The following is a 22052-nucleotide window of genomic DNA, read 5'->3' as shown; positions in this document are numbered from 1 at the left end:
TTGGTTGGATTAGGTTGACCTACTTATTTGAAAATTATATAAATATTTACAATTATTATAATATTCTCTCATGTTTTTACTTGTTAGTTTAATTAATAAAGGTAGTAAAATTCCAATTGTTACTTAGAAACACAACTCCAACCTTCTAGATTTTGACATCTAATCCTCAATAGAGATAGTAAAATTACATGTTACACAAACCAAACATGGTATTAGCGGACTTTTGGATAACATGTTAATCCAAAAATGATATAAAATATTAAAAAATATTATTATATCCTCTTAGGTTTATAAATATTGCTATTAATATGGATATATAGAAAAATTATATGTGACACAATACATAATTGACATTAACTCAATTAGGTTGATATGATTATGACACAGAAAAAAATTGAGTTGGGTTAGTGTTAATTCATTTCACACGAATCCGATAATTGACACATACGACTATGACACTGGCCCGATAATTACCACCCTATAGTATCTCCTTTTCCTTTCATTCACTCCTCAACAAGGAGGTTTGAAAATTATCTATATATATATATATACTAAATTTGTAGAAAATATTGTTGATGTTTCATTAAATTAGAGTATCAAAGCTGACGTGTATTTTTCACAGATTTCTCGAGAATATTTTAGGAAATTAATTATTTTCTTCTATACATATTACCCTCAACTATTCTTCTCCCCACTTCCTCAACTGCTTCTCATTACCACTACAAGAAAACTGCTAGTTAGCTACCGCAATTTTGGTAGCTGATGCGGTAGCTAAAGCAGTTTACGACTGAAATTATCGGTTTACCGACCAAAATCATTCGGTCGGTAAGTCGCTGGAGAAACGCCGACTATTTTTGGCAATAGTCGCAGACTTTACCGACTGTTCCATTTAGTCGCTGAGTGGTCCAACTTTTACCGACTAAATTTGCGACCAAAAAGCAGTCGCTAATTGGCTAGATCTACCCATTATCTGGTCGGTTTACCGACGGAACATTTGTCGGTAATTTAGAAACATTTTGCTGCTGATTTTATTGGTTGGATGGCAAATCTCATCGTAATGTGCTCGACAATTTATTTATTTAATTGTAATTTATAAATTTTATATATGATAGTAATTATAATTACAATTAGGATTATTAAATACAATTATAAACATTTTAACCTTCACAATAAATTAACCGCAACATACAATAAACAATATTCATGAAAACTAGAAATCTATTTACAAAGAATTAATATATGATGCTTAAATGTATCAAAATATATAATATAACTCAAGATATCATAATCTAGATTAACCTAATATGTGACGTCAAAATTCTATATCATAAAAAGTAGAGGTGGCAATTTCTGACACGAAAACACGAAAACAGAGCCAACCCGACTGACACGACACGATTGACACGAAAGTCATTTTTCTAACATTTATAACATATAAAACCATATGGAACATAAATATGAGATAACACGATTTTGACACGAAACACGACAATTGCCAGGTCTAATAAAAAGGTTAACCTATAAAGTTATGTCAAAATATATCAAAGAGCTACATTAACTTGTCTGTATAATCGCTCTTGTATCTCCAACTTCTGTCAATCGCTCGTCTTTCACTTTCTAGGATACCGGCCATCATAATTCTGACAGCAGCTAATAAATTGGTTCTGTCTGCATTGAACTGATCGCAAGAAGAGAAACAAGCAGCAACAATGACAACAGCCCTATTAAACAAGGAACCACATAATTAAAAGCTTATAAAGCTTTATAAAGCCACAGTTGAACACACAAAAATTCATAATAATAATTCAAAGTTGAAATCATCAATTTTCCTAAAGTGCGGACAATCTGTTATCTGATCTCCGGATAAAAACAATAAGCAACCAAAATTGGAACATGATAAATGACTATGAATCCCAGTATCAACATAACACAAAAAGCGTAAAAACTGACCAGAATGTGTTGAAATAGAAGCTTTTAAGACCAATTAACGAGTATAAAATTCAAAGAAACAGAGCAATGCTTAAATAGCAACCTCAACTACATTTGACAACTCCGATAATGTTTGAACTTAGATGTAAAGGTAAACTAACCCAGATAAATAATTCCCCTACTCACTAGAAGTTAAACATATCTTTCTACTGAAAGAACACCAGAAAGCATACGAAATTTTGTAATTTTGTAAAGATTTTGCATACGAAATTTATGATATGTTATAGGCATCATTGGATTGATAAAGGGAGTGAACATGTTGAAATCTACAACACGGTGGAGTTTGTCTTAAAGGAAATCATGCAAGGTAAAAGCCCTAGCAGATAGATCAAATTGTTTCCTGAAAGGACAGATTGCTCTTTTTAAAGAAGTGTAGGCAGCCACCCCATCAAGCAGTATGTTTTGAGGCCTTAAAATCTCTATAAATAACTTGCTTGTCTGATGTGTGTAAGAAAGCCAGGCCTCGGGCTGCTCCTATAGCAACTTTGATCCGTGTTTCCCATGGAAGTGGCTGAACGGTTGAACCCCCTGAATCGATTGAAATGCGTAGTAATGCATAATCAGAATGTATATCTATAGGAAGTTGCAGAAGAGAATATATTAATCGGGTTCTTACTTCCAAATAGATGGTTTTCCAAACTTCCCTTTTGCATGAATTCATAAACAAGGAGAAGCTCCTTCTCCTCGCAATAGTATCCTATCAGCCTTACAAGGTTCGGATGAGAAAGCCTTCCCAGGAAATTGATCTCCGACTGCAATAAACCACCAGATTTGAAATTAAAGATGTATAAAATAATCTCAAATGTGATTATGATAACCCAAAAGTACTGACCTGATTGAAGATACACACATTTCAATGACTTGCTATTCTAATTTCCCTATTTTCCTAACAAATGTAGCCAATAATGAAAGTCCTTTGGAGTTAGAGTTACCTGCCATTCTTCAAAGCCTTGCAAGCTCTCAGAATTTAACTTCTTAACAGCAATTACAGTTCCAGTTCCAGTTCCAGGCTTTCCAGTGGTCTTGTCATCGAGCCAACCCTTGAAGACTTTACCGAAACCTCCCTCGCCAAGCACAGTATCAGACCTGAAATTCCTGGTGGCAGCTCTGAGTTCTACGAAGGAGAAAATTCTCAAGTTGGGAGTGGGTAAGATCAAGCCATTTGGAAAGGGAGAGTGATCATCCCCACTTCCCCCGGAAAAAAGGCTGTTTCCAGAGATGTTGCTACCCTGAGAAGTTCCTGTTTTGCTGCTTCTTGAAGATGCTGTTGTTTGAGATATTCCTGCATATAGTTTACATCATTCAGAGTTTGATTACTAATAGAGAGAGAAAGAGAGGCACTCATCAAGGTTGTTTGATAGCAACATTCTTCTCAGTGTAAAGATCCCCATACCAGCCATATATTTCACATAATGTAATTTCACAAAGCTGGCCTTGATAAATAATAAATCCACACCTCTAAGGCTGGCGAGGCAGAGGCTGAGGCTGGAGAGAGGACAAATCAGCAGACAACACACTCTGGTCAGCATTTTTCTCTGCTTTTTTACTTCTCTTGAAACCTCTAGTGGGTCTCATTGGAAACAAGTATAAGAAATCTAACAAGGATGATTATGGTTTTTGCAAGCAATCCAATGAGAGAGAGTTTAAAGGAGGAAACCAGACAAGTAGAAAGAAATTGAATTCGGAGTAACACACACAGAAAGTTACACTTTAGAGGTGGCGATTATCCAGTTTGTGTGTCTATTAGTGAGTTTGTGTCAAACGAGTCAACATTAACTCAATTTTAAAAAAAATTACTGTCATAATGAAGTCAATCTAATTGGATTAGTAACTATTTTGTGTCATATTTTCGGAATAACTCCAATTTTTCTCTTCTCTGCTTCTGTCCATCAGATAGCTAAATTCAACACCAACCATGGTATCTAGTCCCCGCATACAAATTTCTTAAGGTCAAAATGAACAAAATAATATCTCTTATGTCTTATGTTAAGGCATATTGGCAACAATAACTTTAGGAATTTAGAAAATGCTAATTCGAACCAGACGCAGTTTATCAATGAAATTAGCAGCATTAGTTTTATCAATGAAATTAGCTGCATTAGTGAATATAATTAATTACCTATTTCATGGGTAAAGGAAAGGATTAACATAACAACAATTTCAAGTTCAAAAGTTCAATATTCCCAAGATAAAACCACAATTGCGCTTGAAACTAGGAAATCATTTAAGAGACAAAACGCAACACAAATACAATTAATTAGCAAATCATTAAAATCCACAATGATTAACATCCTAATAAGTATCTGCAATCACACAAAATGAAGACTGAAATTTCTAGGGCACTAAAGGATTGCTACCTTAATGAAAAGAAGGCTAAATGTCGCATGCTCCACGATGCTCAGTTAGAGTTAATCGGAGAAGGAAGCCGTAAAGAAGGGAGATGGATCAGGTCAGATGTCTGAAAGGAGAAAGATTAGTCGGGCAAGAAGAAAGGAGAGTGGCTGAGGTCGGAGAGCAGAGCAGAGCAGAGAGAAGAGGGGGCTTAGGTCGAGTTCAGAGCGCAAAGCGCAAAGAAGAGAGGAGAGGGGCTAGGTCGAGAATAGAAAGAATTTAGGGTTTTCCTTTTCTAATGTCATATTTATATTTATTTTTTCTTTTTTAGTTTTTCTTTAATTTATATTTTAGTTTTTTTTTATTAATTTATATCTTAGGTCGAGTGCAGTGCTAAATGAAAATACACGTGGTAACATGGGCATTAAGTGATCCGCTACTTTTTGCGACTACATAAAGCAACTAGCGACTACAGCAGTCGCAATTTAGCGACTGAATTTCACGTAGTCGCTAATTTCGGTCGCTAAGTAGCTGTTTTCTTGTAGCCGTTCTAAAATTGCTTCCCCTCTTCTAATATCAACTGCTTCCATCTCCTCTCCTAAAAATTATGATTGTACTTCTTTTGGGTTATAATTTGATTGTTGGTGAGTTTGAATCTCTCCTGCATCTCCAGTATCCACCCTAATTCTAGCCTAAATCTTTTTTTTTTGCTGGTGAAATTTGCCATTTGAGATTGAATTCAGATGGGTTTTTCTGGTTTTTCTTTTTCAAGATGTGTTTATCAGGAAAGGTTGTAGTTGGGAAAGACAAAAACTACTGATGAATCATCCTAATGCTTTATCCAATTACTCACTCTCCCAATTTCAAAACCTCCTTCCCAATGTCCTTCCCACACTGATAATCCTCTCAATAAAACAAATACAAGAATTCAAGGCAGCCATTATGCATAGCACTTGCCATCTTTTCTCTATGTCCTTTTTTCAATTTTTGTTTCTTTTGCAGGAATGGATTTGTACGATTTCCTGGATGTTTTAGTGTGGTGGATATAAACCCAACTATACAGCAATATCTTTGCATTCCTACTTCTATTCCAGCGAGCAGTCCTTCTCCTTCAAATCCAGAAATTGAAGGTAGCAATTGAAACAATCATTTTCAATAAAATCAGCCGAGGCACAATTACAAACAAACAAAAAAAATTACTTTCTTACTTCTTCTGTTTCTTCTTCAATTCTGTCATAAGTTAATGAGATTATGTATTTGATTACTGACAAAACCCCGTATGCATGATCTTTTCAGGTCTCCATTTTCTGGGATCTTTGGCTGGATTTAGTAAGGCACTTCTAACCCTTTTCCTTCCCAATTCACAATTCTTTAATTCTCTATTACTTAATGCGCATTTCATGTCTTCGGTCACTGAATTCTAGCGTCTTTTGATGGGGTCTGTAAGCCAATCTCTTACCCTTTTATGCGGACACGGTGTGTGATGTGGTCCTTGAACTATTCGTAAGGAATTACAGATTGAAATCATAATGCAGGTTCGTATTGAAGATTTTCCAACCGTTGTTCTAAATTTCAGATTCCTTCGTAAAATCAAACTGTACAGATATATGAATATTAGTAGCGGTTAACACAATAAATGTAAAATGATAGTATCTCTAATTGCTTATTTATGATTTTATCCAGTAGACAAAGCCACTCAGACAGATCAGGAAATTAAATGATCTCAGAAAACAAGTGTCTATATAATGGAATGTTGAGTTTTTTTATTATTCTGGTTCGATGTAAGTTTCCCTGTTTAGATTTCATTGTGAGTTTTAATGGAATGTTTAGTTTTGGATTTCCCTGATTTCTTCAAACTATTTCTGTTTTTTTAATTAAATTATTGTTTCTTTATTTATTTACATTTTGTGTTTTCCTAATCCATACTTTCATGCCGTCAAGTAGAGTAGTTTTGATGTTTAGTTTGGTTTTTTTGTTACCTGTTTAGTTATTTCCTTATTAAAGGATTTGAATTCTAATTTGGGTAAGTTTGCGTTATCTCTTTCAGTAATTGCTGCTCTTATTTTTTTTAATGCATGTGAGATGTTTTAAGCAATCCAAAGATTTACAGGGCTATATTTGAATGAATTTAATCTACTACGTCCTAATTATATAAAATTTCTATTATGTTATTTAGGTGTAGAAATTTATTTGCTTTCCTCAACTTGATGAACAATGTCCAAGCTTTTAGATTCAAAATTTGAATTTATTGGACATGTATTTCTCATTACTCTTAACGTTTTTTTAGAGATTCTTTCATGCTCTTAATTTTTGAGCTATGATGCACCGAAAACCAATAAGTTCATGTTGTTATATTCCCATCATTCTTTTAATTAATTCTCACTTGAGAAGTTGAGAAAGTTTTTGTAAATGGTATATAGACATTTTTTTATTTCATGATGTTTATATGAACGTATAATTTTACACCTAAGAAAGATCAATTTTAGCCTTATATTATTAAAATTTTGAAAATATTGATTTAAATGTTATTTAACTGTCATATTGGACATTCGAAACAAGTCTGTCGATAAGTTGAAACAGTTTCATACAGTTTTTTTTTGTTGGTTATTTATAACTATATTAAACAAAAACACAATGAGTATGCATGACATATGGGTTAATATAAAATGATCGTATAAGTATTATTTATACATTGGAAAATTATAGCATATCCCTTGCATTGCACGGATTCAATTCTAGTTTAAACTAAATTCCAAGTGCTAGTCGGGACTCCAACCCCATCTAGCCCCCCTAGTTTCACCTATGTATATGGTAAGAAAACGTCAAATGGTATAATATGAATACAACAGTGCTCGTAGATGTCCGTCATGATTACCCATATCTACAGAGAGGGTAATCGGGTTGCTGATGCTTTACCCCGCTTCGGCGTCTCCTCCTCCTCCGGCAATACGTGGTGGCAACCGGCTCTGCACTTCTGTCACTCACTGCTTTTTGATGTTATCTGTAATGTTGGTCACTTTAGATTTTGCTGATTTATTCGTTGTTTGTTTTTTGTTATTTTATTTTGTTACTTTGTTTTTCCGTTTCCCCCCTGTGTTACAGTATCGTCCCAGCTTCTATAAAAAAAAAATACTAAAAAGAAAAACGATATTTAGGATATTTAGGAAATAGAAAGTAAAGAAAAAGAAAGTGTGAATTTGAAACCTCTCAAGTTGAGTTTCAACTTGAACATTTAAATTTAATGCATTTCAATAATTAATTATAAAATTAACTGTTGAGATTTAATTATTTAATAAATTAAAAATATCTAAAATTTATCTACTAAATATTAATAAAAAAATTATAATTAATAGTGAAGATTATAACTTAAAATTTAAAAATAATATATAAGTTAGATAGTAAATGCCCCTCAGAAGGTGGCATATCATGTAATTTCCCCACTTTTGAATGGTATACATGGGCCGAGCCCAAGAGCAAACAATAATAAGCTAAAGAACCCAACATATAACCGAGAAATAGATAGAAATTTTTGAGACCGGAAAAGAAAACGAAAAACAAGTCAAGACCATAAATTTCCATAAAATTTACCAAAGAGAAGCACAAAAATGGCAATCGTTTCTTTGATTATATAAATTTGCATTGTATTGTTTATCGGCTCTCAAACAACGAACAAGAAAGTAGAAGATCAGCACAATGAACTGCAGGGAATAAAATGGCGCCGAAAGTAATTCCTTTGAGGGAACCCCCGCGTGCAAGTTTGGGTTTGAAGTAGCTATCTTTATACGAAATTTGAGGCATTTCATCAAAATGGAGCCAAATGAATATCAATCAGATTTGGCTTCCAAGAAATCCAAAATTAAGCGTCTCCAGCCCTTTTGGCGATTTTTCTTAATCTCTAATCTTGGCCTTGCAGGTTCGTACCATCCCATTTGTTTTCCCGTATCTTCACATTTTCTGCGTTTTAATCTTCAATTTTGTTTTTGACCTAATTACAGAGTGGTTTAGCGTTCTAGGGTTTGGGTTTTGAGTTTTGCCAATAATGTGTTTGATGTATTGAACTTGGGCTGTTGTTTTAATTGGACTTGGAAGCATCATCTGGGAAAGATTTTTCTTGATTTTCTATTCTTTCTAATTTGAATTTGTCTTCTTTCTCTATCTGCATAGAAACAGCATATTATGTTTGTGGACAATGTGGTGTTTAGGAAATGCCTTTCAATGGTGTTAGACTAATAAAAGATTTTATCTTAATGATTATCTCTTCTTTAAATGCAATTGTTTATTTGAAACTGGGTTCTGGTCTCATGAGATGCTTGTTTCCTATCAATTATCTTATACTGCATCTAGGTTCTTGTTATTCTTTTATTGTTGATTTGGATACTATACTACTGAGTCCAAGTTCATATGGATAAAAAATTTGCTCTAGAATCTGGGTTTTTGTAAGTGAAGTAGCTAAAAATTGTGTGTTCCAATTTGAGTTATGCTGAACAATCAATAAGGATTTGTGAAAATTGAGTTATGAAGGAACTGGTGCAATTGTTCTTGCATTTCAAGGGGACAAGTTACTATGTGTTTTCGTTTATGTTACTCATTGCATAAAAAAAAAAAAAAAGGGCGGCCCGGTCGCATTACGCGTCCCCGCTGAGCGAGGGTCCGGGGAGGGGTCCCACCACAAGGGTGTACTGGGGGCAAGCCTTCCCCTGCCAATTTATTTGGCAAGAGGCCGCTCCTAAGACTCGAACCCGTGACCTCTTGGTCACACGACAACAACGTTTACCATTACTCATTGCATAGCATGAAAAATTTAACAATGGGTTTGCACGTTAATCATGATGCTAACCGTTTTACCATTTTTTCCTCTTCCTGTTGGGGATGACTAAGGAGGTTATAGTGCATGAGGTTGTTTTCGTAGTTTCGTAGTACTAGGTCTCTGTCGGTTACTCTGTTATGAATGGGTTTCTGCACTTCATGCTGGTATACCCATCCTGACATGTCAAGTACTAAACAATTTGCCAGGTTGCCTTCTTGTTGACTAACTGTATCATAGCCAGCTTTATGTGTTTGTTTCTGTTCTCTAACGGATGCAAACTACAATTTATCGAAGCAGAGTTATAAACTGGGACATATTGAAGAAAATCACCAGTTCTCTTTTTCCATGTCATGTATTTGAAATCCACAATTATGTTTTCAATATTTAGAGATCACCGTATATATGTCAATGTTCCATCATTTGTTTTCAATGTATCAATTATCCACCCTATACATTTAAAGTGTATTGACCAAGAACTTGACAGATGTTTAACTGGACTGTTTTCTAATCTTTGCAGCTTATATGTTTGTGATACGAAGCCAGAAAAATATGAATGTTCGTAATAACAGAAGTGCCAAAAAAGATGTGGAAGAAAGCAAAGCCCCTGAAGAAGATTTATCGGATTTTACACTTCCGGATCCTGAGATTTCATCCCCACCACCTCCAACTATACTGAAAGTAAAGAAGCCCATACCTGAAGATCAGCAGCTTGAACTTTTCAAGTGGATGTTGGAAGAGAAAAGAAAAGTTAAACCCAATGATCCTGAGGAGAAGAAGAGAATAGATGAAGACAAAGCCATCCTCAAACAATTCATACGGACAGATACTACTCCAAAGCTTTGAATGTTGTAACTGGAAACTAGTTTAGAAGGATTTGGTGCTGACGAATTTTGAGATAGAGATTCTAAAAAATTATTCATATGAATTGACTGTACGTTGATAAAGATTACTTAGTTACTACCTGTAAAATGAAATTTTGCCTCCATAAAATGGATTGCTTCCACTGCTTACCGAATGGAACAGCAAACTTCATTTACATGCTCTTTAATTACATCTATGTAAAACCTTGAGTTGTGCCATAGATTAAAGATTCTTCTTTTATGGGGCAGGCAGCAGAAACTGATTGGCATCTATTGGCTGCAACTGTTAAAGATGAAAGATGCTTCTTTTTATGTACCTTGATTTTTTTACAGCATACATTTGGCCACAAAATTAATTTTTTTGAGCCTCAGTGGAGCTGATGTAAACATTATTTTGCAATATTTACTCATTGTCACTTTGTTGGCTTATGAATGGTTTTGTGCTGAGTTTGGAATGTTGAAGTTTGGCTTTCTCTAGAACGGTTTTCAGTTTTTCCCCCTCTTCTCTCTCTGTATTTTCTTCTGGAAATTTGTCCAAGTTTGAAGCTTTTGATTAGGAGCGCATAGGAAGATGTTAGTGAGTTTAGCTATTTATACATAGGACAAAAATGGAAACCTGCTGAGGTGGTTAATAAAAGTAATGAAGGAGGGTGTGTGGTCCCCACCAGAAATTGTTCAACTCCAACCACAGCCTCAGTTTTCCATCCAATAGTCTCAGTTGCACTTGCACCTGCACCCACACTTACTCCAAGTCAATCAATCTATTTTCCAGTTCAGATCAAGCTCTGTTTTCAATTAATTTCAAATAATTTTCAGCTTACTTCCAGCACAAATGCCAGGAACCATCCAAGTTTCAGGTACTAAATTTTTTTACTTCTTAGCCATAATTCATATTTTCCAGTTACTTTGTTGCTTATTTTGTTTCTCTCCAGTTCTGGAATTCCTGCCTCCTCAGCAATCGTCTTTTCTTTCAGAAATCTCCTTAAATAGTATGCAACTGCTACCTCTTTTTTTAACTTTTTACATTTTATCTTCAAGAAAAGATTTTAATATTTCGTAATGCAGTTTCCATGGGTAAAAAAGAGTACCAGACTTTTGACAAGGGAGACTTCTCTTTGTAATGATTCTCTGAACCTTGCTTTCTCTTTACAGTCTAGATTCTTCTCTGCTATCTGTTTAACAATGTGAATTTTGTTACAGTCCACTAATAAGTGTACGAGATAACTTGATTGTTATACTTCAGAATGCTGAAGGAAAAGAGATAGCACATTCAGGTTTGACGTAATTGGTTTGCATTTCCGTTTTGACTCCATTTAACCTGTGAGGCTGATTATTGTTGATTGTGTTCAATGGAAGTTATTGAGACCAAGTTGGTGATCGAAAAAGGCATTTGGGACGATTTATTTCCTTTAGAAGGAGGCGGCCATGTGCATATGAAGTTGCAGTTTATCCTCAGTGAAGCAGATCGCCACCGTATTCGTATCATGGTACTGTTTCTCCTTCCTAGTTACTTAATTTCATTTTTTTGAAGCCCTTTTAGCGTACTAGATTGCAGAGCTTCTCTCTTAAAAACAATTTCAGTTGTTCTAAAACTTTCTTTCTTGGAGTTATGATATGAAAGCAATAAGTGCATATTTGGTAGGATGTAATGAAATGTGAGTTATATATATAATGATTTGTATTTAAAGGAAAGATTAGTTGGAAAATTAGCATACATGGTTAATGATAAGAAGCTTGTGATAGAAAAAGATCAAGAACAATAGAAAACAACTTATTCTAGCCTGAGATATGCAATCACTAGGAACCAGACAAAATGATTTAATATTATATATAAGGCAATTAAACAGTGAGAACAATAATTAGGTGTCACTGAACCAATTGAATTAAAAGCTTAAGCTGATAGTTAAAGGGACAATTCATATTGATATCTGAAACAGCCCCGCACGCGAATGCCAACTGGGCTTGAAGCGTGAATAACACTGGCCCATCTTACCATGCGTTGAAATTAAATCAACAAATACAGTTGCCAAGAATCGAACCCTTGACCAGTTGCCAAGAATCGAACCCTTGATCACTTGGTCAAAGAGGCTCTAATAGCATGTATGGAACCAATATATTAATATGAACTGGGCTTTAGCTATAGTTCCATTGGTTCCATGACACTGGGAAAGAGTGCAAGCCAACTATGGCAAATACTACCCAGGGACTCTGCCCCATCCAAAATAGGAAAATAAACCTACTGTCCCTAAAGACAACACACTGCCCTTATTTAATACCCCAAACACTAGCAGACTACTTACATCCCTTACCCTCAAGCGACTTATTGCCTATGTGTTGCTTGGTCCTTGTTCCTGGAGTCTGTGATCCCATGGCTAACATTGCCGCCCTGTGGAGGAGCAGTCTCGTCTTCAAGACTGAAAAGAGGAACGGAGCCCTGATGCTGATTTTGTCCTCCCATGTTGCTTCTTCCACACCCTTGCTTGTCCAGTTCACTTGCCACTGATTAATTTCTTCATCATTTCTGGTTAACTTTTGTGTCACCAAGACTCTTTCCAGTTGAATTGAATCAGCCAATTCTACTTCAAATCCTTCTAGTAGTGAGGGTTCCACGGAATGGGGAGTTTCGGCATGGATACATGAGAAACCGGATGTACCTTTGAACGTGCAGGAAGTTGTAGACATAAGCGACTTGACCAATGTGATTCAGCACCTGGAATGGCCCTTAAAAACGAGCTGCCAATTTTTTATTTTTACCCCTTGCTACTGACTTTTGTGTGTGAGGCCTCAACTTTAAATACACTCAATCCCCTTTTGCAAAGGACACATCTCTCCTATGCTTATTTGCCTCCTTCATTACCTGTTGTGCTTTTGCGAGATTGAATTTCAGTTGATCTAAGGTTTCTGTGTGATTGGCTAATTCTTGTGGTACCTGCTCCACCTTAATTTCTACTGGAACATGCTGCAGTGGCGTTGGAGGTTTCCTTCTGTATACCACCGCAAATGGTGTGACTCATGTTGAAACGTGGAATGTGGTATTATACCAGTATTTTTCCCAGGGTAACCAATTGGCAAGATGTTAGTCTGTCTCTTATATACATGAGAATTGACATCTCAAAAGAAGCTCAGAGCATATTCTTCTTATTTTGTGTCTTTCACAGTCTTTGAGCTTCTGTTTAACAACACATATAGTCATATTTGTTTGCAGCGAGAATCAGCATTGAAGAAGAAATATGATGAACTTCTCAACAGCGAAGTTACAAGTCCAAAACATTCCACTATGATTCGTAGTTATAGCGCATCTTCTTTGCTGACCAATCAAGAGGTCTCAGGTTCGATCTTGCCTAACGACTAAAAGCTACAATATAAGAGGAACAAATATATAGTTGTTTCGCATTACCTTTATCAGGAAAGCTTTTTATTGATTAATGGATTCTTCCATCTTGCCAAGATTCACATAAAAGCCTTCTTCGAAATGAAGTGATTCAAGCTATTTTACCGTCAGCTACTACTACCTTCACTCTTTTCAAGACTCAAAATTCTACTAAGAAGGAAACAAACCCAGTTAAGGATTACAGTACTTTGCGTATGAACATTTTGCTGTTTGGTTCAATGTGATAGATATAAGTAGTACCTTTCGGATTTTCTAATGATGTTCCATTTCTTTTAGAACGATACAGATAGATATAAAGATGCCTCATCTCCAAGTACTGTGTTGCGAACAATTGGCGTTGGTTTAGAAGAAGCAAGCGATGGTAGGTTAGTTGAGAGGACTGCCATCAATGATCCTGCCGAAACCAATTTTGTAGAAGAAGCTTCATCTTTGAGAAGCTCTGGATCAGTACTTGCTCGAAAACTTCAGGCAGATAAGCAGAACTTGTTGGAGAAAAGTCCAAGCAAGATTAGAAATATGATAAGTGCCTTTGAAAGTAGTCTAAATCAGGTACGTTCATGCTACAGTCCTGATTGCAGAAAGTTCTTTTTCTTTCTACAAAATGATCATTAGAACTTCTGTTGTGCAGGATATGAGACCTAAAATAAGACCAGCATCTGAAAAATCTGAGTTGAGTGAGAATGAAGTTGAACTTTCTTCAGGAAGTATAGGCGTAAATGGAGTCGATTTAAAGAATACAGAAGTAGCACAACTTGCAGGAAGAGTCAAGAATCCTATTCATATCACAAAAAGACAAGAGAAACCTAAGACTAGTTTTGTTCACCCTAGAGATTACTCGAAAGAGTCAACAACTGGACTCGATCGATCTAAAGGGACAACTGTAAATTTGGAGGATAAAGCAAAATATTTACATAAAGTTGGCATACAGGAAGAAAAAAAATCTTCTGAAGGTTTTGCTAGAGCATTGACAGGTGAAAAGGCTTCTGTTTCAAGAAAAATGGTCCACGAGAAACATAAGCATAACTTGCTTAGGAGAAGAGTTTTTGGTGAGAATTTACTCAAACAAACAAACAAAAAAGAAATTCAGGTAAACAATTTACAAGATGAAAACTGTGAGGGAGCTTCAGCAGATGAACCTTGTTCCTCAGAATGCGATGGCGCCTGGATTTTCCCAGACGGAGGAAAGCGTTTGTGTATAACAGCTGGTGGAAAAGAAATAATGGATATAATGGGAGAAGTTCACTTAGAAGGTAGGAGAAAACCTACAAAAATGAGCTCTGAAGCAGAGAATGTGAAAGAGGTATTTTTCATTTTCTCTGAATTGTTGCAAGCTATACTTAATCCTTGCTTGCTTATGCAAAACTGGTATTAACCAAAGTAATAATAATGTGCTTGTTCAGGTGAAAGAAGATGATAGTAAGGCTCCTGGAAGACATGAAAAGTCGAAAACTGAGGATTCTGCAAGTAGTAGACGACCCGCTGGGAAGGTTTTTCTTTTTCTCCCTTCTGTGCACCATAAATTATAATAGAAGGACTCGTATTGGAGAATAGAGAAAAACTTAATCAGAAATTTTTATTTATTTAATCATTTTAAATCTTTTTCCTAGATGATGAGAGTTGGGATCATGCTTGGGTTTGCAACACTAGTTTTCTTCACTAGAAAGAGAAATTAAACCAGGTACTCATCTCTCCTTGCAATATCTTATGGTTGGTTATATTGTTTTGTAATCATTCAAATATACATTTATTACAGCTTATATGTGAATGAGTTTTTGAGATTCTTTCTGTTCATATTCTTTTATTTACTCCATTTGTAACCTCTCTAATGGGCAAGTTATGTACTTATGTAGTTGCATGATTATTGATTTTGTACGGTTTTGGCATATTAAACGTGGGCCTCAATCTCAACGAGAAAATATTGAATCTTGCTAAAGAATAATTTTATAAATAGATGTGCATACCTTCCACAATATAGAGAAAGGAATAAAGTAAAAAGGATAATTTTGCTAAAATAAAATGAATACAAAAAGCATTTCCCAAAAATCTCTAAAAAGAATATTTTTCTGATTTCATGGTTTCGTATGATGGTTCATGTTAGCAGACCCCAAATCATTTCGGGACTAAGACTTTGTTGTTATTGTTGTAGTTGTTCCCACAAATAAAACTAAATGTCGGTTGTCTATATCCAGACTGCTCTGTATTGTTACAACAAGAAAGCCTATAAATGAGATCAATCACTCGAATTTTTACAATTATCGAAGCAGAATAGAATGCCTGCCTGCAAAACTGGCTAACTTATAACATGCAACTATCATCGTGCCCGTTGGTGCTGTCCGAACGGCTAGCAGTATATGAATGGTGGTTCTTCCACCTCTATGAATCAATAGGTTTACCATTCAACTTGGGAAAAGGATCCTGCTTGCTCAGTACTACCACTCTGCTTTTGTGTGCAAAGTATCCTTTCACAAGGTTCTTGTATATCAATATGGCTACAATACATTCCACCTACCAATAAATATTAGATTCAATTAGATAATAATCTAGAAACAAAGATAGAAAAAGCAATAAGAGCCCTTTGATTGATGACCAATACGAGAAGAAAAAAAATATCTACCTCGTCCGTATCCATGTCAATCTCAAGCCACTTGAGTGCTTTTATAATCACTTCCAATTTTATCTGGTGAGCTCTGCTTGGGTCCCTTTGTTTTTGGATGATGTAACTGATGCATTGTCATATTTTTGCAGTTAACATTCCAATCTAATAATTGAAACATCGGATGAAATAGCTCCACAAGTAGAGCCAAACTTACATTTTCTTTAACAATCTTTGATAAACTTGGAGTTCTAGCTTCTCCAGAACGAGAAATACGCCTGATCTCAGAAACCTGGGAGGAAAAAGAACAGAATGGCTCAGCAGGCATAGCTCTTAACACCATTGATTCTCATTACACAAGCTCATCATAAAGACAAAATCAAACATACTGGTCTTCGTTCTCTTGGAGGGCATGTCGAAGAAGTCGGAGATCACCCCTTCTTAGAGCTTGTACAACATTTTTGTACTGACAATTTAAATCAAGGCTTGTTAGATTGGTGGTATGAAATGCAAAGTTCTAGACCCATGAATGCTTGTAAGACATTTAAAGAGTATATGACCCAAATGTCAAATTTCAAAATTTTCCATGGACTGTGCAAGGAGATTAACAGTTCTCATTTTCAAAGCGAAAGACAAATAATTGGACAGGCAGTTTTACCTCAGCTAGATTATGTCTCTCCAGGAGCTGGTCCGTGGGCAAGATACCAATCGAAAACTTCACAGGTATCAAATATTTTAATATCATCCTGATCCAACAATGAGAAAGAAGATGTGAGCCAGATATTATAACATTTTTCTATCACATTTACATAAAAGATGATGCAGAACAAGTAAGCATAGTAAAATTAGAAAAAAAAAAAATCAAAAAGAAGTTGCAATTTCCAAATTATGGAGATATAGGCCGAGTCCTCCAGGAACAAGTATTTCACTTGAATACTGTGTCCTTTCACCTTTTCTGCAGTAAGCTCTGTTGTACAACTTTCCAATGGCTTTATCAAATTAAATGTAACTTACACTAGTAATACTACATGCAGTAAGCAGGGAAGTACTCATGCATGAATTTCCATAATTGCATTTTTAAGTAACTTTCTACTCAAGATTATAATTTTGGTGTAATTTGACTTGAAACCAAATGCTGATACAAGCATCATTTTGGAAAATTGCCCCCAAGACCACCAGTAAGGATTTGTTGCAAAGAAGCCAAATTCAAAATATGATGCACACATGATTATGCAGTAAGCACACCTGAATCAAACCTTATATTTGCTTCATTACGGGGATCACAATGCTTCAAGGCATACGATAACTTATGATCAGCCTGCGAGGTCACGAAAAAATCAATGGCTAAAGATAGCAGAAAATTGTATCAAGTTTTATACTTGTAAGAGGAAATCAGTGCTTACAGCAAGAAAGTTTTCATTGAAAACTTCCAAACGGCCAGTGTAATACATATACGTGACCTGTAATGAATACAGGCAATAGTTATAACTTTTACGAGCCTTTCACATGCCATAGTTACACAGACAGTACTAAATTCTAATGAGAAATATTAGTAATTTGTTAACATCAAGCTGTTACAGTGTACCTTATCTCTTTTAGGGAACTCTTCAAAATCGAAAATTCGAGCAGTTTCAATACTCCTTATTATACTCCGACAAAGATGAACTGTACCAAGCTGAAAACAAAGACATACGAATTCGAATCAGGCGCAGGAAGATCTTTATTACTGCAAGGGATGATCCTACTGCATCTAACCAGCCTCGCCCATGCACACCACATTACATGGTCGTCCATTTTTCAGAACCAATTAATTGAATGCATATTACAAATCAATGACGAAACGTTCTACAACATGTCAATTAAAGAGGAGCACAAATTATCACCTTGAAGTAGATTTTGAACAATTGGCAAGTCACATATAATGCTCCAACGCGTTTTTGGCCCTTTACCTGTGAATTTACACAAACCATTAGATAGATAGCAACTAAGGAGTGTAAACTATTTGCCTAACATGCATTGTTTTCTACATCAGATCCAAGGAAGCAACTACAAAAATCAAAATGCAGATTCGATAAACATACAGCCAGAACACCAAACACTTTCATGAGGAATGAACCAGCGGCCTTCAATTTTTCCGGTGATTTCCCATTAAAAGCAAGCTCTTTATCAGCCTACAACGTCAGAGTAAAATTTCAGCTAAACCTCACTCAACTAACCCCAAAAGCAAATACAAATAAAAGCACATATTACGGGATTATATCAATCAAAATCTCTACCTTCTCTGCAAGAACCCTAATTTCATAGGCAACAACATATAATGCGTCCAAAGCCCAAGCTGATTCCCAATTTCGGAACTCCTGAAGAAAAGCACTATCCAAAAAAAAATCTAATCAGTAAAAAAAGGAATTTAACTTGACAGGAGCTAATAACAAAAATGGAAAGAGTATAGATATAAATACATCGCAGCTTTTTCGTAGGCGGGATAAGTATCGACCAAGTTCCCTAGCCTGTAACTTTGCAGAGAACGAAAAAGCGGGGCAGTTAGTTCCCCAAACTGTGAGTATTTCTCCGATTGCTTAATCAATCGATTAGCATCCTATAAAATCAACAACCACCAATCTAATTTCATCAAGATAAACAATACATTAGTGATGTAATTAGCAAAAAAGGAAGTTTAATGAGACCTGAAAGACGTGGAGGGCGTCAGCGAGGGAAAGAAGAGCGGGAGAGTTAGAGGTGAAAGAAAGAAGGTACTTGAGAGAAGCTCCGTCTTGAGAGTAAACGGCGTCGGAGAAGCGATTAAGATAGTCTGTGATTCGTCGGTGCGCCTCGCCCATGCTCAAGTAAGCCATATTTGGGTGATCGATCTCAAATGTTACCCAAGTGATGAAATAGCTCGTATGAAAGTTAACAAGATAATGAATTTCGATTCTGTTATCTCTGGGATTCGGAAAAGGTTTTGTCGATCGACCTAACCATCAGCGTAACGTAACTTGATTTGAAGCACAAAGATCGGATTTGGATAGCTAGCTGAGTGTCTTGGTCTTTCCTGTAGTCCTGTCCATGTATGAAGTTTCGGCCCACATAGATTTTTAAATGTTTTCCTTAAATTGTTTAAAAAATAAAGGACTAATACACAAATAACCCATGAACTTGTCCAAATGTTGCAACTGCCCCCTTCTCCAACTTTCAATTGTAACAACTTACCTTTCAAACTTGTCCAATTGTAAAACATAACCCCTCAAACTTGTCCAATTGTAAAACATAACCCAAAATTGCTGGCATGGACTGCAATTGAAGAAACACGTGAAATACAAAAGCTGCAACGCTTGTGGAATGTGATAATCAGATCTTTGGATCCAAAAAAAATCAGTACTTAAGTGACCAAATCCCCAATTCTTCAACTTATTCTTCAATCTAACGGTAAATCAAAAATCATCCATTCTTCTTCTTCTTCTTTTTGTTATTCCTATTCGTTTTTTAGTAATTTTTTGATTCAAAGTTTGGGATATTATGACGGTGAAAGGTGTTTATGTGGAGAAATAGCTCCAATGAAGATTTCATAGCGTGATACGAATCCGGAGAAACGTTTTTACGGTTGCTTCAAGTACGGGGTAAAAAAATTCCAATTTTGGGTTATGTTTTACAATTGGACAAGTTTGATGGGTTACAATTGAAAGTTGGGGGAGGAGGGGGGGGCAGTTGCAATATTTGGACAAGTTCAGGGGGTTATTTGTGTATTAGGTCAAAAATAAATATTTTCCTTAAATAGATCTTTGTGTCTTTCCATAAAAAAAACTATATATGCATGTGTCGTGAATGCATTGGTCGGGAGTATTACCCCAGGAGAATCCTAAAATTTTTTTCTTTCATAGTTTATCGTCATAACTTACTGACTCATAAATGAAATTTATCTTTTGTGCACATGGATTACACATGCATGTGATTAAAATAAAATAAAGTAAAACTCTCTCAACCTTTCAATATGTATCTACATTAGCCATTGATAACATGTCAAAATCAAGATTTTTTACCATTTTTTTAGAGCTAATTACCAATCTAGCCCATTTGAGAAGGCTCATTAACATATTTGATATACTTCTCATCCAATTTACAGATCTAGATACTTTCATTCACTTTAGGTAATAATATCCTTACTTCAATTTGTGCTTCTTCCTTGGACCCTAAATGTCACACCCGACCCTAAACGACCCCAATCGGCATTGGGCGTGAAATAGAAAGATCATAATCAATACTTAGGAGATAGGTGAAATATAATTGATATATATGCAATTGATGGAATCAATTGTGATTTAAATTTATTAAAGTGAGATTTGGTGTCTGTTAGGAAGATACGAATGATATTTGAAGTTTTATTGTGGATTATGGTGATGGAATTACCTAGGTTGAAATTGAGAGGTACTAAGAGTTATGTATAAATAATTGTTACAGTGATGTGGATATGGATAAATGATGGAGTTAATGGAAGGAAACATTAGAATTTGTGGTCTTATGATGATTATGAGGAATCTTGATAATGGGAAATAATTTTGTGATCTTGGAGATTATTTGAGGAAGAAAATTTAAATTAGAGAACGTGAATTTCGAGGACGAAATTTCTTACAGTGGGGAGAATTGTCACGTCCGGGTCTAAATTTCTAGAATTTATACCTTGATAGTAATATATATTATAATTATTAGGTGAGTGATTTTTATTTGGTGCTATAGGAAAAGTTTGGAGTTAATTTGATGGTTTTAGGTATAAATTAAAAGTTTAGGAAAATTTTAAAAGATTATATAAAGATGAAGGATTAAACTGGATATTCGCCAGATTTGGTATATATAAATAGAAATCAGCGGAAGAGGCAGAGATTATCCATCATTTTTTTATTTTACTCTCTTTTTATATTTATTTTAAATTCATCAGTTTTCTCTGAATCGTTTCTTCACCGTTTTTTTGATTTACGGAGATTCGACCGTCCGAATCACTCGAAATTGAAATCATAGCATCTTTATACATAGTTCTAAGTCCTAACCGAAGAGTTTTTGAGTTTCGGAAGTGTTTGGAGGGAAACGTCTTAGACAGAATTTAGCGGTGAATCGATTGAGTGTATTTTGTTCAATTGGTAGCCAATGTAAGTAACTATCAACTATATTTTGAGTTTTATGTATATAGATATATATATAATCAAAGAAGTTTCAAAAATTGATATTTTAGGGTTATGCAGGAATTTTATAAAATTGGAGTTTTTCATGATTTTGCTTGTTATTGTGAAATTACGGTTCAAATGAAGCTATTGATTATGCTTCTATGTGAATTTCAGATTTTACTTGATTATATTGATTTAAGGCTTAATTTGGTTGATTTACATATATACATATATGTTTTTGGTTTCAATGTATATATATATTGAATAAAATGAATTTGATGATTTCTTACGAATTGTTTTTGGATTGAGAAATCTGTTGCGGTTATTGTTGTTATTATTTTGGATTGAAGTCCAAATATGATTTTTATGATACAAAAGGGCTAATTGAAGCCAAATGAGAATTTGATTGTGAAAGGAAATTTGAGCACGTTATGATTTTATGATTTTATATCCATCGAGAGTTATCCGTATCGGTGGTTTTATATTTGAAGACCATGTTCAGTGAGGGACATGGCCTGTGTACACAGTCTGAAAGACCTATTGGGTATGGCAAAGAAGTGTCGGGTAAGACCATATGGGATAGGCAATGTTAAGAGACGTCTCGACTATATATGTGGTTATGGATTGATACTTAAGGGGAGACACTCGAGGATGGATACAATGTTTTAAGTTCATTTGGATTATATTTTCGGTTATGATTGATTTTGATATAAGGTCTTACGTTTGAATGATTACGAGTTGGTTTGATAAAATATTTATTTGATTACAAGTTGGTTTGATAAAACACTTATTTGATTACAATATTTTATAAGGTTTTGAACTCAAGAATGGATACAAGATTATATATTTTTGGTTTTTGATTTAGTATATGAACTTAAGTTTTGAGTATATTTTATAAGGTTTTGATTAAATCCCTTTATAAATATATATA

General features: G+C 35.0%; 4 protein-coding genes across 10 annotated transcripts; 2 read left to right on the top strand and 2 right to left on the bottom strand.

The window, feature by feature from the left end:
* Nucleotides 1-1290: 1290 nt before the first annotated feature.
* Nucleotides 1291-4608, bottom strand: LOC136204256 (probable serine/threonine-protein kinase PIX13). 5 transcript variants are annotated; one of them, XM_065995481.1, is made up of 6 exons: nucleotides 4347-4608; nucleotides 3383-3474; nucleotides 2922-3271; nucleotides 2606-2741; nucleotides 2424-2517; nucleotides 1291-1721 (listed from the first exon to the last, which is right to left on the bottom strand). In XM_065995481.1, the coding sequence occupies exons 1-6, from the start codon at nucleotides 4373-4375 to the stop codon at nucleotides 1550-1552; spliced, it is 873 nt and encodes a 290-aa protein (XP_065851553.1). In that variant the 5' UTR covers nucleotides 4376-4608; the 3' UTR covers nucleotides 1291-1549. The 5 variants fall into 5 exon arrangements, with proteins under 5 accessions (XP_065851553.1, XP_065851552.1, XP_065851554.1 ...); XM_065995480.1 differs by having other exon boundaries at nucleotides 3383-3550; nucleotides 4347-4607; XM_065995482.1 differs by having other exon boundaries at nucleotides 3446-3550; nucleotides 4347-4607.
* A 3241-nt stretch (nucleotides 4609-7849) lies between these two features.
* On the top strand, nucleotides 7850-10228 carry LOC136203003 (uncharacterized). Its single transcript, XM_065994031.1, has 2 exons — nucleotides 7850-8233; nucleotides 9645-10228. Exons 1-2 carry the CDS (start codon nucleotides 8128-8130, stop codon nucleotides 9968-9970), a joined length of 432 nt encoding a protein of 143 aa, XP_065850103.1. The 5' UTR covers nucleotides 7850-8127; the 3' UTR covers nucleotides 9971-10228.
* A 482-nt stretch (nucleotides 10229-10710) lies between these two features.
* On the top strand, nucleotides 10711-16260 carry LOC136203063 (uncharacterized). 3 transcript variants are annotated; one of them, XM_065994110.1, is made up of 12 exons: nucleotides 10711-10844; nucleotides 10920-10976; nucleotides 11053-11104; nucleotides 11188-11261; nucleotides 11344-11474; nucleotides 13193-13316; nucleotides 13436-13548; nucleotides 13655-13927; nucleotides 14007-14678; nucleotides 14779-14865; nucleotides 14986-15056; nucleotides 16124-16260. In XM_065994110.1, exons 1-11 carry the CDS (start codon nucleotides 10820-10822, stop codon nucleotides 15049-15051), a joined length of 1674 nt encoding a protein of 557 aa, XP_065850182.1. In that variant the 5' UTR covers nucleotides 10711-10819; the 3' UTR covers nucleotides 15052-15056; nucleotides 16124-16260. The 3 variants fall into 3 exon arrangements, with proteins under 3 accessions (XP_065850182.1, XP_065850181.1, XP_065850183.1); XM_065994109.1 differs by lacking the exon at nucleotides 16124-16260 and having other exon boundaries at nucleotides 14986-15169; XM_065994111.1 differs by lacking the exons at nucleotides 13193-13316; nucleotides 13436-13548; nucleotides 16124-16260 and having other exon boundaries at nucleotides 14986-15169.
* On the bottom strand, nucleotides 15422-19010 carry LOC136203064 (enhanced ethylene response protein 5). The gene is made up of 13 exons (XM_065994112.1): nucleotides 18656-19010; nucleotides 18431-18567; nucleotides 18248-18341; nucleotides 18053-18142; nucleotides 17855-17920; nucleotides 17557-17646; nucleotides 17375-17431; nucleotides 17228-17289; nucleotides 16630-16717; nucleotides 16361-16437; nucleotides 16189-16263; nucleotides 15993-16098; nucleotides 15422-15883 (listed from the first exon to the last, which is right to left on the bottom strand). Exons 1-13 carry the CDS (start codon nucleotides 18821-18823, stop codon nucleotides 15752-15754), a joined length of 1242 nt encoding a protein of 413 aa, XP_065850184.1. The 5' UTR covers nucleotides 18824-19010; the 3' UTR covers nucleotides 15422-15751.
* Nucleotides 19011-22052: the final 3042 nt, after the last annotated feature.

The sequence above is a fragment of the Euphorbia lathyris genome, chromosome 8, assembly GCF_963576675.1.
Source record: "Euphorbia lathyris chromosome 8, ddEupLath1.1, whole genome shotgun sequence".
NCBI classification, from domain to species: domain Eukaryota; kingdom Viridiplantae; phylum Streptophyta; class Magnoliopsida; order Malpighiales; family Euphorbiaceae; genus Euphorbia; species Euphorbia lathyris.
This window is presented reverse-complemented; position numbering and strand designations above follow the sequence as displayed.

Coding starts and splice junctions, on each gene's coding strand:
- LOC136204256 (XM_065995480.1), bottom strand. CDS start 3,518: ATGCTGACCAGAGTGTGTTGTCTGCTGATTTGTCCTCTCTCCAGCCTC. Junction 3,272..3,382: donor TTATGTGAAATATATGGCTG/GTATGGGGATCT, acceptor AACTATATGCAG/GAATATCTCAAACAACAGCA. Junction 2,518..2,605: donor GGAAAACCATCTATTTGGAA/GTAAGAACCCGA, acceptor CAATCGATTCAG/GGGGTTCAACCGTTCAGCCA.
- LOC136203063 (XM_065994110.1), top strand. CDS start 10,820: ATGCCAGGAACCATCCAAGTTTCAG. Junction 11,262..11,343: donor AAAAGAGATAGCACATTCAG/GTTTGACGTAAT, acceptor GTTCAATGGAAG/TTATTGAGACCAAGTTGGTG. Junction 14,679..14,778: donor AAGCAGAGAATGTGAAAGAG/GTATTTTTCATT, acceptor GTGCTTGTTCAG/GTGAAAGAAGATGATAGTAA.
- LOC136203064 (XM_065994112.1), bottom strand. CDS start 18,823: ATGGCTTACTTGAGCATGGGCGAGGCGCACCGACGAATCACAGACTAT. Junction 18,342..18,430: donor GCCTACGAAAAAGCTGCGAT/GTATTTATATCT, acceptor TTTTTTGGATAG/TGCTTTTCTTCAGGAGTTCC. Junction 17,921..18,052: donor AAGTGTTTGGTGTTCTGGCT/GTATGTTTATCG, acceptor GTAAATTCACAG/GTAAAGGGCCAAAAACGCGT.
- LOC136203003 (XM_065994031.1), top strand. CDS start 8,128: ATGGAGCCAAATGAATATCAATCAGATTTGGCTTCCAAGAAATCCAAA. Junction 8,234..9,644: donor CTCTAATCTTGGCCTTGCAG/GTTCGTACCATC, acceptor TAATCTTTGCAG/CTTATATGTTTGTGATACGA.